The 16,885-nt window shown below is 52.6% G+C and overlaps 1 protein-coding gene across 1 annotated transcript in view; it reads right to left on the reverse strand.

The window, feature by feature from the left end:
- Positions 1–8,259: 8,259 nt before the first annotated feature.
- Positions 8,260–16,885, reverse strand: part of LOC311512483 (phospholipase A2 inhibitor and Ly6/PLAUR domain-containing protein-like) — a gene marked incomplete at both ends in the record, with an annotated part of 28,378 nt that continues 19,752 nt past the window's right edge. Inside the window, one exon of the mRNA XM_084613695.1 lies at positions 8,260–8,504. Within this exon, the coding sequence (XP_084469821.1) occupies positions 8,260–8,504 (245 nt within the window). The remainder of the gene's footprint in view (positions 8,505–16,885) is intronic.

The raw sequence follows: 16,885 nt of genomic DNA on the forward strand, positions 1-16,885 counted from the left end.
GGCCCTAGGCTTAAGTTAAAGTCAACTTTGCCCACATCCCTCTGGATCAGCCCAGCCATTTGCAGTATGCGGGGGATGGCAAGGATGGAAATTTCCAGGCAAAAACCTGTGTTAAACAGCACAAAGGGACGTTCATTGTCTCTTGTTCCCCAAATTACCATTGATACAAGTCATATTAACCACAGCGCACAGACCTCTTGGGGACCTGTAAGTGGAGAATCTCTGCCCTTCAGTCCTTATGTACAGCGCTCTGCACAAAAGCTATGTAAGTGCAACATCTTCACAGCTTTTCTTTTAGAGAGTCTAAGAGTTTCAGGCTCTGATGCTGATCTAGTCTGAGCTCCTGCCTAGCTGAAGCCAGAAAACCTCACCCAGCCCTTCCTCCATGCAGCCCATATCTGATGGTCGAACTAGAGCCAATCTTCCAGAAGGACGTCCAATCCCAATGTACAGAGACCAAGAGATGGAGAATCCCCACCCCCACCCCTCCTTGAGAAACTGGTGCCAGGATTAATTCCACCTTGGACTGATCTAAATTCAACTCCCACCATTGGATCTCATTCTGCCTCTGTTTGCTCGGTTGGAGAGCCCTCTGCTACCGGACATTGTAGGCCTGATTCCAGGTTACACTCAGTCCCCTATTGTGTAATTTACTCCTCTATTAATTCCCCTTTATGCTGCCAAAGCAGTGCAGAGGGGCCTTCGTGGGAATAAGAATTCAGGGCAGTGTCCAGTCACGGTGTCCCTCAGGTCCACGCCCAACAGATGGGTTGCTATGGCTGCGGCCCTTGGGGAATTCACACCCTGAGCACTGCAGTGTGACCAGTCTAACCCCTGGGAGAGATGGAGGTCGATGGGTGAATGCTTCCCTCAACTCGGCTACCATCGCTCGGGGAGGGGAGTTCCTAGAGGGATGGAAAACCCCGTCCTTTTGGACACGAGGCATCTTCACTACGGTGCTCTGCTGGCCCAGCAGCAGCTCTGTGGCTAAGCCATGACAGCAGCCATAGTGTAGACAGGGCCCTGTACCCCACACAGAGCTAATCCCCCCTCCCTGCACAGGCTGGATGTTCCCCTGACTTGGGGTCCGGGGAGTATAAAGGGTCCAAGCCCAGGAGGGGTTAGACGGCCACAGAAGCAGGTGACTCACGTGGGGAAGTTTGTGCATTCGTCGTAGCTAGGAGAGCAGGGAGAAGGCAGAGGAGGAAGGAAACCATCCTGGTGCTGGGAGGCTCACGGGGCTGGGCTCGGAGCCGAACGGGGCCTTCTCCCGGCTGACACAGCGAGCTCTGCCTGAGGGGAGAGGAGAGAGTCGAGACCAAAATGAGGCGAGAAAGGGAATTCCAGCCGAAATTTGGGCAGAGGAGCACCAGGCAACGGAGTCACACAAATAACCAATTCTGTGCTTCACTGGCAGTTCCAAAAGATCGGGTGGGAAATCGTTTTGGGTTGGCCCAAAATTCTCGTCCAACTGCAAAGCTGAACGAAAAATGATTTTGGTTCATTTTCAAGCATTTAGAAAGATTTTAAAATTGGATGAAATAGAAATGCTGCCATCAATTCTGAAATGAAAAGACATTTTGAGTTGGAAAAAATCCAGAACGTCTAATTCGGGAAATGTCCAGACAAAACATTTCCATTTTTTCAAGGTGTTTTTTCTCGGATTTTTTTTCAGCTGCAGCAATGTGGCGAAATTGACACAAATTTGCAAAATGTCTCACTCGCCCTGAACCTGCGTTTTTCAGTGGAGAAACGTTTCGGTCGAAAAATTTCTCCCAGCTCCCTCCTGCCACTGACATGCCTGGAAAAACAGAGTGGGAACTGCAGGGTAGAGTCCTGCATAGGCCTGGTTTTCAAATCCCACTCCGACCCGCCCCCAAACTGTTTCTTGCATTTTTATTTCTCTCCCAGCTGCAAAAACCTTAGATCCCGCAAATCCTACAAGAGAGAGAGATTCCCTCATGCCACTTTTAAAGAAAATAGTCTGGTTAATATATTATACATATAAACAGAAGTCAGACATAATTCTTACCGCTAAAAGTATAAAACAAATCTTACTTAAACCATGTAAAAAGTTATTTAAGTGCTGTTATAATGGACATCAAATCGCTTTCTATCCTTTGCTTAAATTAAAGTATAAACACTTTTATTTTTAAAAAGCCAACTTGCTTTCTATTGCTGAAATTCTACTGATGACAAGCTGCTGCCCTGTGTTTTCCCGCATATTACCGCAGTCGGCTTTCTTTGCCCACCCAATCCCACCTGCAACAAAGCACTTTTACCCGCTCCTGCTATTATGGCAGCAGGTCCTGTGGGTCCCGTGGGATCCCAGTCCTGCTGCAGAGCTCTAGCCTGGCCCAGGTTTCACTCCCTCCTCCGTATTTTCTCCAGGTCTGCACCGTCCCTTGTGACATGGGGCGACCGGCATGGCCTGTGGGGCGCCAGGGTCAGAGCATCCTGCCGATCTGCAAAGGGGCCCTACAGTGTTTCCACATTATCTCCACCCCCTTGGGCGGCTTCTTCACTTTCCACTTCTGCAGCGAGCTGAGATGTCCATTGATCCTCCTACAGGGACACTCCGGTCCCTTCCCTGGATCAGCCCAGTTCGGTTAGAAGCTGTCAGGTCTCGGAGGCTTCAGACCCCCGCCCTGCCCATGTGCGTTACTTTGCATTGACCAAAACTCAACTTCATCTGCCATCGCGTTGCCCGTTGACCCAGCTCCTTTCGATCTCCCTCAAGTTCCCGACTAACCTCAATACGTTGCCTTCTCTGCAGATTTCACCACCTCCTCGCTCACCCCCCGTCAGATCATCTGAGTACCGTGAACGCTGGGTCTAGCACAGAGCCTGGAGGCCTCCACTTTTAAGCTTTTGCCATCACACAAAATTCCCTTGAATTCTGGCTCTGTTTTCTAGAGACACAAGGTGGGGGGAAGAGACGAGCTTCTGAGCGACACCGAGCTCTGCTGTGGGTCAGCGTTGCTCGACAACTCGTGTCTCTCCCCAGCAGAAGCTGGCCCAATAAAAGCTTTTCCCTCCCCGACCTTGTCTCTCTAATATCCCGGGACCCGAATGGCTACAAGAACGCTGCAAACTCCTGTTTTCTGGCTGTTGTCCTGTTTCTGCTCCATGACGGTCCATTGCCTCCCACCCCAGGACGGCTTCGATTCCTTCCTGCCGTACAGCGAGGGACTGTGCCGAAGGCTTTTTGACAGTCCACATCAAGTACATCGAGTGGTTCATCTCTGCTCCCTAAACCTGGGACGTTCAAAGCAGCCAAAGGGAGACCGAGACCCGACTCCCAGGAAGTTTCAGCAGATGCTGGCCCCCTCGCCGCCAGTTTTTCCTTTGAAAATCTCCCTATTTCATTCCCCCACCACTCCAGGAGTGAGACTTCTTTTCCCTTGCACAGACTGAGCCGCTTTATCCCGGCTCTGTCGTCGTCATGGGGTTTTGCAGCGGGAGCGTGCACCTGAGATATATCTCCAGCCTTTACCCGCTTTGCAGCAGACCAGGGAAGATTACAACGGATAATATAACACGGCTTAGAAACTCTTACCTTCAGGTGCAAAATAGTCCAGTTCACCTCCAATTTCTCTGGAAGTTGAAGAGATGCACTAACCTGTCTAGCATGGCCCCTTTCCTCTCTATATAGGCCAAAGACAGAATTGGACGTAATTGGGTGTAATGATTTACTGAAAGCAACATGCAATACGACCATCATGCCTGGCCACTCCCTCTTTAAGTACAATTCAGACCGACTCTTTCTCAACCCATCAGCTTGTGTTTTATAGAACTTGTCTCGTAAAGTCTCCTGGTTCGTGCAACAGAGTTAAGAGATGATACTCAGCTCAGTCACAAGGGTAGAGGTGCGACTGTTTGCACATTGGAGGTGTTTAGCCAGATCATGAGATGGTGTGGATCATAGAGAGAGGGCAAATTCACAGCAGCTGGGGATCTGTCCAATAGAGCTAGGGCCAATTGACACCAGCCCAGGATCTGGTTCCATTTACTCTAATGGAGTGATGGTCGATTGACACTAAATGGGGGATCTAGTGAAACTATCCCAAGGTAACTAAGGTTGACCATGGAGTTGGCCCCATTAGGACAGCTGCCCTCTCACGCCCAGAACAGGTTGTTAAATTCCTTCTCCTTAAATTGGGCAAACATTCATTGGTGACACATTTTGTTATCCGCCCCATGTCAAGGGCGTTGTGTCCAACTGGGTCTCGTGCCCGTGATGTCGCGCCCGGCTGGGGAAATTTAGTTACAGAATAACTGAGCGGAGAAGTGCGTTTCGGCCTTGGTTGTATTTCAAGCCAGTTTTGCTGCCTGAGGTTGTCGAGATGGGTAGGGGGCTTCCAGATGGAATCCAGGTGTTAGGATCTGCAGGAGTCTAAAGAGAGGGGGTGGTTGGAGAGCGACTGGTGAACAGTGCGATGGAAAACCTGGGGATTAGTTATATCAATGCATTAATGCAAGGCTCAGATTCAATTGGTAGGTGGTGATTCTGTATCGGTGCCTCGCCGAGTTTGCAGCCTTGTTCTCTAGAATCTCGGCTGTCATTGAAAACACAAGAGTGAGGGGAATGGGAAAGTCCCCCACAAACCTTTTTCAAAAGCTCTTTAGGTTTAGATAGTTTTAGGCGGTTGCCTTTTCTAAAAGGGGCAACAACTGGTTTTATTTAAAACTGTCTCCGTAACCCATTTTCCATACCTTCAGAGAATTTGAGGGGTTGACATCAGCAGGTCTGGTATGTATAGTTCTGTGAAAGCTCCGGTTGTCACTCTTTATAAACTCAGGTAACACGTTAGGTAGCGACCTGGGCTGTGGGATGCAGAATGTCTCCACATCTGAATTTGTAAAGTTCTGTTAAATGGCCCCACACCCCCCACATCATGCCACTTTAGCAATCTGCTTAAAGTTTGGTTGAGAAATTCTTTTCTCTGACCTGTGTATAATTTTTGAGGCAGGCAACCTTCACTGCAAACAGCTTTAAAGGCCATGGTACTTCACTGCCCATTTTATCTTTGAGGCCTAAGGCCCAGGCTCATGTAGAGAGACTGTCTATTGCTGTTAAGATATACTTAAAATCACTGTAAAACTCCAGAGTAAAACTCCAGACATGGGGGGCGTGGGGAAGGGTTCCATCCTAGACCCTGGCATTACACCTCTTCTGATTAGTAGATGTTTCCCTTCTGGAATGCTCTAAGGGGGGCTGAAACCCCCTTGGTGGGGGGGAGTTCTTAGAGGGGTCACAGAGCCCTCTTTTCGGGTGGGTCACCCCATCCCAGAACCTGTCCTAATTGGTCAAATCTACTCTCAGGGAGGTCCTGTGGGGCTGAAAATCACCCCACTTGGTACAGAATGGCGGGGGGAGTTTACAGAGGGGTCACATGCCATCCCTTCCTTCTGGTTATGTGTCCATCTTGACCCCAGAAATAATACCCCAGGGGCTGAGTTTTACGGTGACAAGTGGGTGGAGCCTGAGGGTAAAAGAGGTGGGTGCAATGTTTGATTGATGTTGTCACACTTGTACTACTTATCTATCCCCATACACCTCCTCTGTCTATCTCGAAAGATCTCCAGGGCAGGACTGTGTCAACACGTCTGTGCAGCACCTGACACAACTGGGGCCGCAATCTAGTCAGAGTCTGGGCAGAACTTGGCACAACGCATTCCTGATCTCTAGGTACTACCCTAGTACGTTTCTTGACAAAGCCCTGTCTGGCATGATTTAATTGGGGATCGGTCCTGCTTTGGGCCGGGAGTTGGACTAGATGACCTCCTGAGGTCCCTTCCAAGACTGATATTCTATGATTCTTTCTCTCTTACATGCCAAGGGACCGCAGATCCCTCTGGGCTAGGATAGCACTGAAGTGCAGCCACCTCTGGGGTGGGGGTGAACCCCAGCCTGGGGAATGTCTAATGACAGCAATGTTTAGGAGATGGACCCTGGAAGATTAAATATCCTCAGAGGGGAGCCCAGTCACTTTAACAGAGACAAGGGTGGAAATCAACAAATGCACCGCGACTCCCACTCATCCTCTGCCTCTGGCAGCCCAGTGAGACTGCAGCCCAAGGACTCTTCCCCAAGGGGTCCCTCCGTCTTCCCAGTGGATGCCCCCCTTCACTGGCCCTCCGCTCTCCCCAGCTGTGGGAGGGCCACTGGTCTGCCCTCTAGGATGCATCCACACTGCAGCTGGGAGGGGTCCGGCCCAGCTCAGGGAGAGGGACCCAGGCTAGCCTGACTTCAGGACTGGGCAAACTGGTTGAAACTATAGTAAAGAACAGAATTGTCAGACACAGAGATGAACATAATTTGTTGGGGAAGAGTCAACTTGGTCTTAGTAAAGGGAAATCGTGCCTCATGAATCTCCTAGAATTCTTTGAGGGGGTCAACAAGCATGTGGACAAGTGGGACCCAGTGGATGTTGTGTACTTAGATTTTCAGAAAGCCTCTAAAAAGGTCCCTCACCAAAGGCTCTTAAGCAAAGTAAGCTGTCATGGGATAAGAGGGAAGGGTCTCTCATGGGTCGGTAACTGGTTACAAGATAGGAAGCAAAGGGTAGGAAGAAATGGTCAGTTTTCAGAATAGGGAGAGGTAAATAGTGGTGTCCCCAGGGATCTGCACTGGGCCCAGTCCTATTCAACGTATTCATAAACGATCTGGAAAAAGGGGTAAACAATGAGGTGGCAAAATTAGGACTGAAAAGATCATGTTGCCTCAATATAAATCCATGGGACGCCCACAGCTTGAACACTGCGTGTGGATGTGGTCGCCCCGTCTCAAAAAAGATCCACTGGAATTGGAAAAGGCTCAGAAAAGGGCAATAAAAATGATGAGGGGGACGGAAAGCCTTCCGTATGAGGAGAGATTAATAAGAGTGGGACTCTTCAGCTTGGAAAAGAGACGACTAAGGGGGGATAGGAGAGAGGTCTATAAAAGGTTGAAGGGTGTGGAGGAAGTAAATAAGGAAGTGTTATTTACTCCTCCTAACAAAAGAACTAGGGGCCACCAAATGAAATTAACAGGCTGCAGGTCTAAAACAAACAAAAGGAAGTATTTCTTCACACAACGCAGAGTCAACCTGTGGAACTGGTTGTCAGGGGATGTGGTGAAGGCCAAGACCATAACAGTGTTCAAAGAAGAACTAGATAAATTCATGGAGGATAGGTCCATCAGTGGCGATTAGCCAGGATGGGCAGGGATGGTGGCCCTAGCCTCTGTTTGCCAGGAGCTGGGAATGGGCGACAGGGGATGGATCACTTGATGATTCCCTGTTCTGTTCATTCCCTCTGGGGCACCTTTCATTGGCCTCCGTCGGAAGACAGGATACTGGGCTAGATGGACCTTTGGTCTGACCCAGTAGGGCCATTCTTACATTCTTATGCTCGAGTGTGGATAGCAGTGTGGCCACGTGCATGGGGAGAGGCGTGACAGGACTCCCTGTGTGGAGCCCCACCATGCCTCAGTTTCCCGGGTCCCACAGGGCTGTTGCACAGACCTAGTCATTAAGGTTTGTGATGCCCTCAGATCCCGTGGCGAGAACTCCGCAGAGAGGCCCAGGAGGTGTCATTAATCATTCAGCGCAGCGCAGGCTTGGAACAGCGGGTGGGAAATACGGCCTGGGGTAGTGCCCCACTGAGAAGAAACAGACGTATTGACCGAGGCAGGGCTGCGGTGGAGAACACACAGTGCGTGATCGTGAATCAAAGGCTGGAGCACAATGCAAATGCGCCGGGGGATTGGATTAAGCTTGTACTGGCAACGTGTGTTCTGGCATTTCCTGACTTCTCAGAGCTTCAGTGTGCAACCTCCATGGTGTGCTTGGAATGTAGATTTTTGGATTGCAGATTTTATATTTGGAATGTAGATTTTTATTGCAGATTTTATATTTACACACACACACACATACACAGAGAGCCAAGCAAATTCTTATGTGGCTAATGCATCTAACAGTGCCCCAGTTTCCTGCGGACGAGCCCAGCAATGGGCAACCTGTACTTAACAACACACCGGGGGCTTTTATTTCGGATCCTGATTTATTCAGTGAATTTGCTAATGCACAGAGAGATTCCAGCCAGCCGTGAGGTACCAGGACAGATGCACACCCATATTCTGGGCAGACTCTTGGTTACGCAGCGGCCCCCCTGCATCGCCCCGGCAGCGCGGGGGGCCTCGGAGGGGGCGCTGCTGGGAATTCAGGCCTTTCCTCACAGGCACCAGGTGCCGTGAGGCCCATGCAGTGCAGGGGGTCAGGAGAGCAGCTTCCCCAGCAGCAGCCCAGTCAGGCCAGGCAGGTAGAGGGCAAAGGAGAATTTCCCCAGAGCCGGGCTGGCTCCGCTGGGAGCAGGGCTGGTGGGTGTTTTCTCCGCCGGAGCGTCGGTTGCCCGTGAACACAGGTATATGTAGGGTCCTGACGCCAGGAATGTTCCAGGTTTAATGTCCTGAGCAGACGCAGTAGCACAGCCTTTCGCTTCAAATGGCGAAGAAGATGGACCTGAGGGAGGAAACCAGGTTGTTATGAGGCAGGGGCAGCTCTGGTTCCTTCTCTGCCCCCAGAACCTCTGTCTCCACCATCCAGCGGTTCCCGCCTCTGCCCCCCGGTCCCACCCTCCCGGTGCTCTCCCTGCGCTCGCTGTAACCGGCCACGGCAGGCCGGGAGTCTGGTCCCCTCGTGCCTCCCCCGCGCCCCTTTCTGCAGCTCCACAAGAGACTGAAGCTGGAGTTTGGATCCCAGCTGATCACCGGGGGCGGCTCCTTCCCCAGCGCGCGGCCCCCCGGGGAACACGCCCGGCTCTCAGCGTCCCCGGCAGCCCCGACCGCTCGGTTCAGTTATTTTATAAACACCCCAAAGCGCTGGGAGTCCTGAACACACACGGAGAACAGGAGCTTCTGCACTGAGCAATGGCTTCGCTCCACCTTAAACATACAGGGAGTGGGGTCTAGTGGTCAGAGCAGTGGGGGCTGGGAGCCAGGACTCCTGGGTTCTCTCCCCAGCTCGGCATCACTGACATAACAACCCTTCCCATGGCAAGAGACACGTTGTCGTAACTCCAGGAGCCGGGCGGCATCACTGAGCCGGGGGAGCTGGTGTGGAAGGGAAAACTTCCAAGTTCCTCTCTCCTTCCCTCTGGCCAAAACCCCCCTTGGCCGCCCCCACCCGCCCAAGGGCCCAGCACAGACTCTAGGTTTCACCAGTTCTCTGGGGAGTTCCCGAGGCCTGAGATTCCCGGGGGAGCTCCCGCACTGTCCCCAGCTGGCAGCATTTGCCGTTCGGTATCTCCCCAGTGAAACCGATGCGATGGGTCTCGTCCCCTGCACAAGGGGCGATTGTGCTGTTCCAGGTATCGGACTTCAGATCAAAGCAGATGGGGCACTGCAGCCCGTTCCTGGTGGCACTCCCTTTGGGCACTGAGAGACATAGTTACAGGTGGATTAAACCTCATTCAAACGGGCGGGTGCGCCCGCTGCCCTGCTTTGCTCGGCCCTGCGAAGGCCCCACCCCAGCCCGTGGGCACGGCGACCTCTGAACCTGACTGCCGATCAATTTCAGAATTTCTGGGCATTTTCTAGGCCCCCATGGCCAGAAGCCTGCTCCTCTTTGGGAGAAATCAGAAACAACCCCCCACCATCTGATCAGCCCAGCCACCTCTGCGATTGTCTCAGATCAAACACTGGGTCGACGGCCCCCAATGACTTCCCATCTCCGCTCTGCCCAGCGTCCCCGGGGGTGTAACACGGTAACACCCGCAATGACCGATCTCCCAGACAGAAAGAAGGAGGATGGTGGGGGCAGGGGGCATGGGGGTGAAGGGTATATACACAGACCTGGGTGGGAACCGGGGTGGGGGAAGAGGGGCATGGGGGTGCTCTGAATCCCTGGCAAGGTGGGGGAGATTGCCATAAAAAGTGTCTCCAAGGAATTCCCAGACTTTATTGGATGATCTGTGCCCGGCTGTGTTATTTTCCCAACCGATCCCCGGGTGGCTGAAATCCCCCGTCACCACCACGGTCTGGGCTTTTCAAGATTTTGTGGTTTAAGAAAAGCCTCACCCACCTCTACTTCCTGGTTAGCTGGTCTGTCGCCGACCCTACCGTGGCGTCCCCCCCCCCCCCGCCCCCGCTTGTTACCCCTTTTATCCCGACCCGGAGACTTTAGACATGTCTGTCTCCTATTCCCAACCCAGCCTCCAAGCAGGTGCCGACACCTTGGCTATACCAGGCAACCCCTCCTCCCTTTGTCCCTGCCCGCCCGGAGCAAGCCGTGCCCCTCTGGGCCGATATCCCAGCCGTGTGTGTTCTCCCACCACATCTCTGTGACGCCGGCGATGTCCCAGCTGTGATCACTCACTCATTCAAAAGCTGAAAGCGATGGGAAATCCAGTCGTTTTGGGAAATGGCCAAACAGGAGGTTTTGAATTTTTCGCACCAGGACCCACAGGGATAAACTGGCCAGCGATAAACAGCCCTGGGGCTCTGAACCAGGTTTCCAGCCACCAGAAGAGGGAGCTTCTGGAAGGGTTTCCCAACTGGAGGAGGGGAGACGCAAAGCCCCCAACGAGTTTGCAGGTCGATCTTGACAGGGGTATGAACAAGGTCCTACTTGAATTGTGGGATGATTGTCAAAAAATTGCGTCTTGAGTTGCGGACAAGCCATGGAAAATTGTGGAGAAGTCATAACAGACCTTATTATTTGCGATAATAAAATCCACGATGACTTTTCTGTGATTTTCCACTGTCGACTGCCTGGGGCTGAGGGCGGGGGCCAAGGGCTGAGAGCAGGGGCATTTGCTGTCAGCCCTGAGGTGGCCAGGGCTCCCACTGTCAGCCCCATGCACGATGGGGGCTTCCACTGCCAAATTTGTGGTGGAAGCCTAATGTTGCAGAATCTGCCATTTCTGCAGTAATATTGCAAGTTACGTACGGTGTTCTTTACGAAGGTTTAGATGGAAGCATATCCTGGCTGCTTGCTACTGCTTCTCTCAGATGTAGCCCTCGCCCTTCTGATTTCAAATACATTTTAAAATAGGCCCCAACTGTTCTCCCCACCCGGCTTGGAGACCCGCCAGCTACAGGTATTTCAATGGACGACAGAAATGACATTCGAGTAAATGGACGCGTAGGGCAATAAAGGGGAGAAATGGTCACAAATACAATCGTGCCGGGGGTTTCTCCACATGTGCAATTCGACTGCGGCAAGTGGGGGGGTCTAAGGGTCCGCTGGGGTGTGAATCTACCCTGCGCCTGTCCACGTGCACCCTGCTGACGCGTGTGAACTGTTCATTACTGTGCTTTGAGCTCGTCCCCTTTCAAGGCGCTCTAATGACCTGTCCACGTGCACCAGCAGGGGGCGCACAGATGGATTCACACCCCAGCTCACCGCCGTCTAATTGTTTGGGTGAACAAGCCCTTAAACAGGGATGGTAAAAACAGATCCCCATGTACCGTCCAGTACAGCCGAGTTACAGTTATCTGTGTCATTGCATCAGCTGGTGTTGATCCTCAGAAACGTGCCATTCCTGCCAGTAAAAGTGATGGGGGATTTTATGCCACTGTTCTAGTCATCTATACATTCTTTGTAGAAGTCAGTGGTCGGTGTCTCACCTGTTTTAAAGAGAGAAAACAAAGAACAGAACTGAGAGGCTGGGGGCGGGGGAACCTTGAGTAGGATCAGGGAGGTTATTTTACATCTGCTTTTGGCCCTGGGGTGACACTGCTGGGATCCTGGGCCCAGTCCTGGGCCCCATGATTCAGGAATGAAGTTGGTCGGGGGTCAGAGAAGAGCCACGAGGATGATTGAATGGTTAGAAAACCTGCCTTAGCGTGAGCTCAAAGCTTGTATCCACTGTGGATAGTAGGGGGCTGTGTGTGTGTGTAAGCAGGGGGCGGTGGGAGTCAGGGCCAAACCTGGGTTACAGCCCACATTAACTCTGCAGTGAAGAGAAACCCTGAGTGGGTGCAGGTTTGAATAAACCCATTTGTGACTCGTCCTGGGAAAATTACCTGAGTGTGGTCAGAGAGAGAGCGAGAGCTGGGTGCATGGAGATAGATAGATAGATGGGGTCTGTGGGGATAGATAGATAGACAGAGGGGGTGGATGGGGATGGATGGATAGATAGAGGGGATGGATGGGGATGGATGGATAGATAGAGGGGGTGGATGGGGATGGATAGATAGATAGATAGATAGATAGATAGATAGATAGATAGATAGATAGATAGATAGAGGGGGTGTGTGGGGATAGATAGATAGATAGATAGATAGATAGATAGATAGATAGATATTATGTTAAAGCTGATGGTATCCTATGCATCCTTCTGTGATGGGGTGTACCTACCCTGCACCGGCCCCGAAAGGGTTAACTCTGCTTTTCAGGCTGAGGAAGCCCCGCCCCTCCGACTCTGCTGCACATGCTCAGCCTGGAGGCAGGGTATAAAAGGAAGCAGCCCAGCTCAGTCTGGGCAGGCTGCTGAAGGGGGAGGATGCGGACAGCAGGCTCTCTCCAGGGAGCTGCTACTGGCTTCACTTGCAGAGCCACGGCATGCAGAGCTCTAGACGGGCTCCAGGCTGCCTGACGAGCCCGCAGAAGAGATCGCGCCGGCAGGAGCTTCGCCACTTGAGGACCCCCGAGACCCGGGAGAATCGTGGAGCCTCGTCAAGGGAGAAAGGGTCGGAAGCAGTCCAGGGGACTTAGACTTTCCTCCAGTGAGTGAACTGGGGAACCAGTCAGCGTGTTTCGGGGGCATCTCCGCTGACTCGGTGGTGGGCACCCGCTCCGCTGCCTGGGCCCTGGGCTGGGGGTCGGAGGAGCAGGGAGGGCCTAAGTCCCCCTACCCATAGGCCACACACCACTAAGTGGTGCCCCACTTCCCCGACGGGCCAATCAGCCATGCAATCCCACAGAGATGGGTCACTTTATTGACTCTGGCCACTAAGCCGCATTACCACGTTTTACAGTCAGGGTCATGAACACAGGACCTAACGGGCTGCTATTCAGTTTTTTCCCTTCTTCTCACCCTACGTGATCCTGCACAGGAGATGGAGTGTACCTACCCCCTTCTTACAGGGTAAATGGAGTGACACCTTTTTACAGGGTAAATGGAAGGAACCATTAAATCTCTTTAATTCAATGGAAGCATGAACAAAAACGGGTCTGTAACTAAAGTTTTCGAAGAGCTCAGGGAGTTGAACTTGGAGAAGGTTTGGAATCTCTTTAAGTCAAAGGGGCAAAAATTATCTTGAGTTTGCATCCCAAGCAAGCAGAATAAACGTGTGCGGCCGGGCTCCAGACCTGAGTAGGTGACTAACCACTTCCTACAAGATTTTGGGAGCAAGGTGACTGTCTACAAGGGATCTCATCACCGATTTCTCTTTTTTAACATGATCAGAAAGTACATTTCCACCTAAAGCACCTTCACTTGTTGCATCACAGCCGTCCATTGTGGAGGTGAAAACGTAGTGAATAAAATTCAATAAATAAAGCCCAGGGGGTGAAATCCAGGCCCCACTGAAGTCAATGGGAGATTTATAATTTGGGTCCAGGATTCCAAACCTCTGTGTCTTCAGGTTGCCATGTACGACACAGTAACGCTGCCTGAATAAATAAAGTGTCTAGCAACAAATGGATATAAACTGGTGTAGCAGGGTGGCTACCCTGCTCCTAAATAGGAGGGGTTAAAAGCAGCCCTGGGGAGGGCTGGGGATGGCCACGCCCCAATCAGGCCCCAGCTGGCCTGTATCGAAAGGCTGGGAGCCAGAGGCCCAAGGAGTCTCTCTCCGGGCTGGGAGGGTAATGAGGGTGGTGCACTGCTGGGGAAGGAGCAGGCTGAGCAGGGGTGCTCCAGGCTGGCAACTCCCCAGGCTGTAGGCCTGGTCCAAGGCCCATGGAGGTACTGGGAGGCAGAGGAAGGCAATAGGTCCGAACCCCCTTGCCTATGATGAGGCCTTTACACTGCAGTCTGCCCCAGGGCGCAGGGGCTTGGTGATGACTGGCAGTAGCCCAGACGGAGGTAAGGTGGGGATAGTGGGTTGGGGGTTCCCCAGGAAGGGGAGACCCAGAGGCAGAGTGTGGGGGTGCTGCCAGGGGGCAGAACCCAGAGAAAGGGGCACCTGGGTCTGTGAGGGACACGGGGGCCAGAGCTGTGCGGATCACCAGCCTGCAGGGGGCGCTCCGCGCTGGAAAGAGCTAATTCCCCAATGACCAGCAGGAGGCGCTGCAGGGGTGAGTCCGAACCTTTACACTGGCTGTAAACATCAGAGGGGAGCAGTGGGAGCAAAAATCAAACTGGCTTCAAGCCTGAGCTTGATAAGTTTATGAAGGGGATGGGAAGCAAATATCTCTAACGGCTGGTGATGGGACGCTAGCCGGGAAGGGCTCTGAGTTACGGCAGAGAATTCTTTCCCAGGTGTCTGGCTGGTGGGTCTTGCCCCTATGATTCTATGACTCTATGCTCAGGGTCTAACTGATCATCGGATTTGGGGTCAGGCAGGAATTTTCCCCTGGGTCAGATTGGCAGAGACCCTGAGGTTTTTTTGCCTCCTCCTACAGCATGGGGCACGGGTCACCTTCAGGTTTAAACTAGAGTAAATGGTGGATTCTCTGTAACTTGAAGTCTTTAATCCATGATTTGAGAATGTCAGTGACTCAGCCAGAGGTTAGGGGTCTGCTGCAGGAGGCGGTGGGTGAGGTTCTGTGGCCTCCGACGTGCAGGAACTCAGACTAGGAAGATGATCACGATGGTCCTCTCTGGCCCTAAAGTCTACGAGTTCTGCGCCGGGTGACTGTGCTTTGTTGACCACGTGGGGGTTGGCCTGAGCGATGATGAGGGTTGTGACACAGACTGCAGGGTAAGATGGGCCTGGGTTCCCGGCAATGTCACCTACCCAGTGTCGATTCTCCTGCCCCTGAGATGCAGCCTCCTGTAGCCTTCGTTGCTGTGCAGGTCTCTTTAGGAGGCTGGCACGTGTCCACCGAGCCAGAGCACTTCTCACATTTCAGGGTTCCTGTTGGAAGAAGAAGAAGAAGAAATGCTTCCTTCTTACTGGGGGTAACAGTGTCACTCTGACACGCCCCTTAACCCCAGTCTTCCCCCTCTGCTCCAAACAAGCCGAGGGGTTAATGGACCCGATTCCCTCTGGGACACTCAGCAATTGCTCAATTTCAGCCCCTGGGCCAGCAGTACACGGGGGTCAGACTGGGGATGGGTGAAGGGGATGGTGCTCTTCCCAAGCTCCGCCCACAGAATAAGCTCCTCCCACCCCAGATGTTGCTTCTGGTGTGCAGGTAATCACAGTACTGGGAGAGTTGCTCGCTTCGCAGCGTGTGTTGGCTGAGTCCATTGCACGGCCCGGGGGTCCTGGCAGCCCCCCATGGTCCTCACAGACTCCTCGGGTGCCCCTTCCATCCCCTTCTATTGCAGGGACGTCATGAAAGCCCCTCCACCTCCTACTTCATGCCAGGATCTCTGTGTGCCCCCCATTTCCCATCCCCCATGCCAGGGGCTCTCTGTGCCTCCCATTCCCTATCTGTGGCGAATGGGAAGGATGAAAATTCCCAAGCAAAAAACTTTGTTAAGAAGAAGAAAAGGACATTCATTCTCCATTGTTCCCCAAATTACCATTGATACAAGTGGCATTGACCACAGCACATGGACACTCACAGACCTCTTGGGGACCTGTAAGTGAATGATCTCTGCCCTTTAGTCCTTATGTACAGCGCCCTGCACGCAAGCTGTGTGAGTGCAGCAGCTTCACACCTTTTCTTTTAGAGAGGCGTAGATTTTCAGGCTCTGATGCTGATCTAGTCTGAGCTCTGGCCTAGCCCAATGGCTCTCCCAGCCATTCTGCCATCCAGCCCATATCTGATGGTTCAGCTACAGCCAGTCTTTTATTAGGGCAGCCAATCCCAATGTTCCACCCTGCCTCTTGAGAAGCTGCTGCCAGGGTTAATTCCACCTTGGACTGGTCTAAATTCAAATCCCAGCCATGAGATCTCTTTCTGCCTCTGTTTGCTCGGTTGGAGAGCCCTCTGCTACCAGAAACTGTAGGCCTGATTCCAGGTTACACTCAATCCCCAAGCAGTGTAATTTAGTCCTATATTTAGTCCCCTTCATGCTGCCAAAGCAGTGCAGAGGGGCCTTCATGGGAATAAGAATTCAGGGCAGTGTCCAGTCACGGTGTCCCTCAGGCCTGGTCTACACTAAACAGGTTGATTTCGCTATGGCACTCGGAGGGAATCCACACCCTGAGCACCACAGTGAGGCCAACCCAACCCCTGGAGTAGATGCAGGTCGACAGACGAATGCTTTCCTGGGGTTGGCTACCATCACTTGGGGAGGTGAGTTCCTAGAGGGATGTTTCCATTGGGGCAGGCGGTATCTTCACTATGGGGCTCTGCCAGCCCACCTACAGCGCTGGGACATGACAGCAGCCATAGTGTAGACAGGGTCCTGTACCCCACACAGAGCTAATCCCCCCTTCCTGCACATGCTGCATATTCCCCTGACTGGGGGTCCAGGGGTATAAAGGGTCCAAGCCCAGGTGGGGTTAGATGGCCACAGCAGTGGGTGACTCACCTTGTGCACTCGTTGTAGCTAGGAGAGCAGGGAGAAGGCAGAGGAGGAAGGAAACCGTCCTAGTGCTGGGAGGCCCACGGGGCTGGGCTCAGAGCCGAACGGGGCCTTCTCCCGGCTGACACAGCAAGCTCTGCCGGGGGGAAGAGGAGAGAGTCAAGACCAAAATGAGGCGGGAAAGGGACTTCCAGCCCAGATTCAGGGAGGGAAAGCACCAGGAATCAGAGCTGCACAAATAACCGATTTTTTGATTCACTGGCAGTTCTCGAAGATTGGGAAACAAATCGTTCTGGGTTGACCCAATTTC

This window comes from Lepidochelys olivacea (genome assembly GCF_965140295.1).
Source record: "Lepidochelys olivacea isolate rLepOli2 genome assembly, chromosome: 24".
Taxonomy (NCBI): Eukaryota; Metazoa; Chordata; order Testudines; family Cheloniidae; genus Lepidochelys; species Lepidochelys olivacea.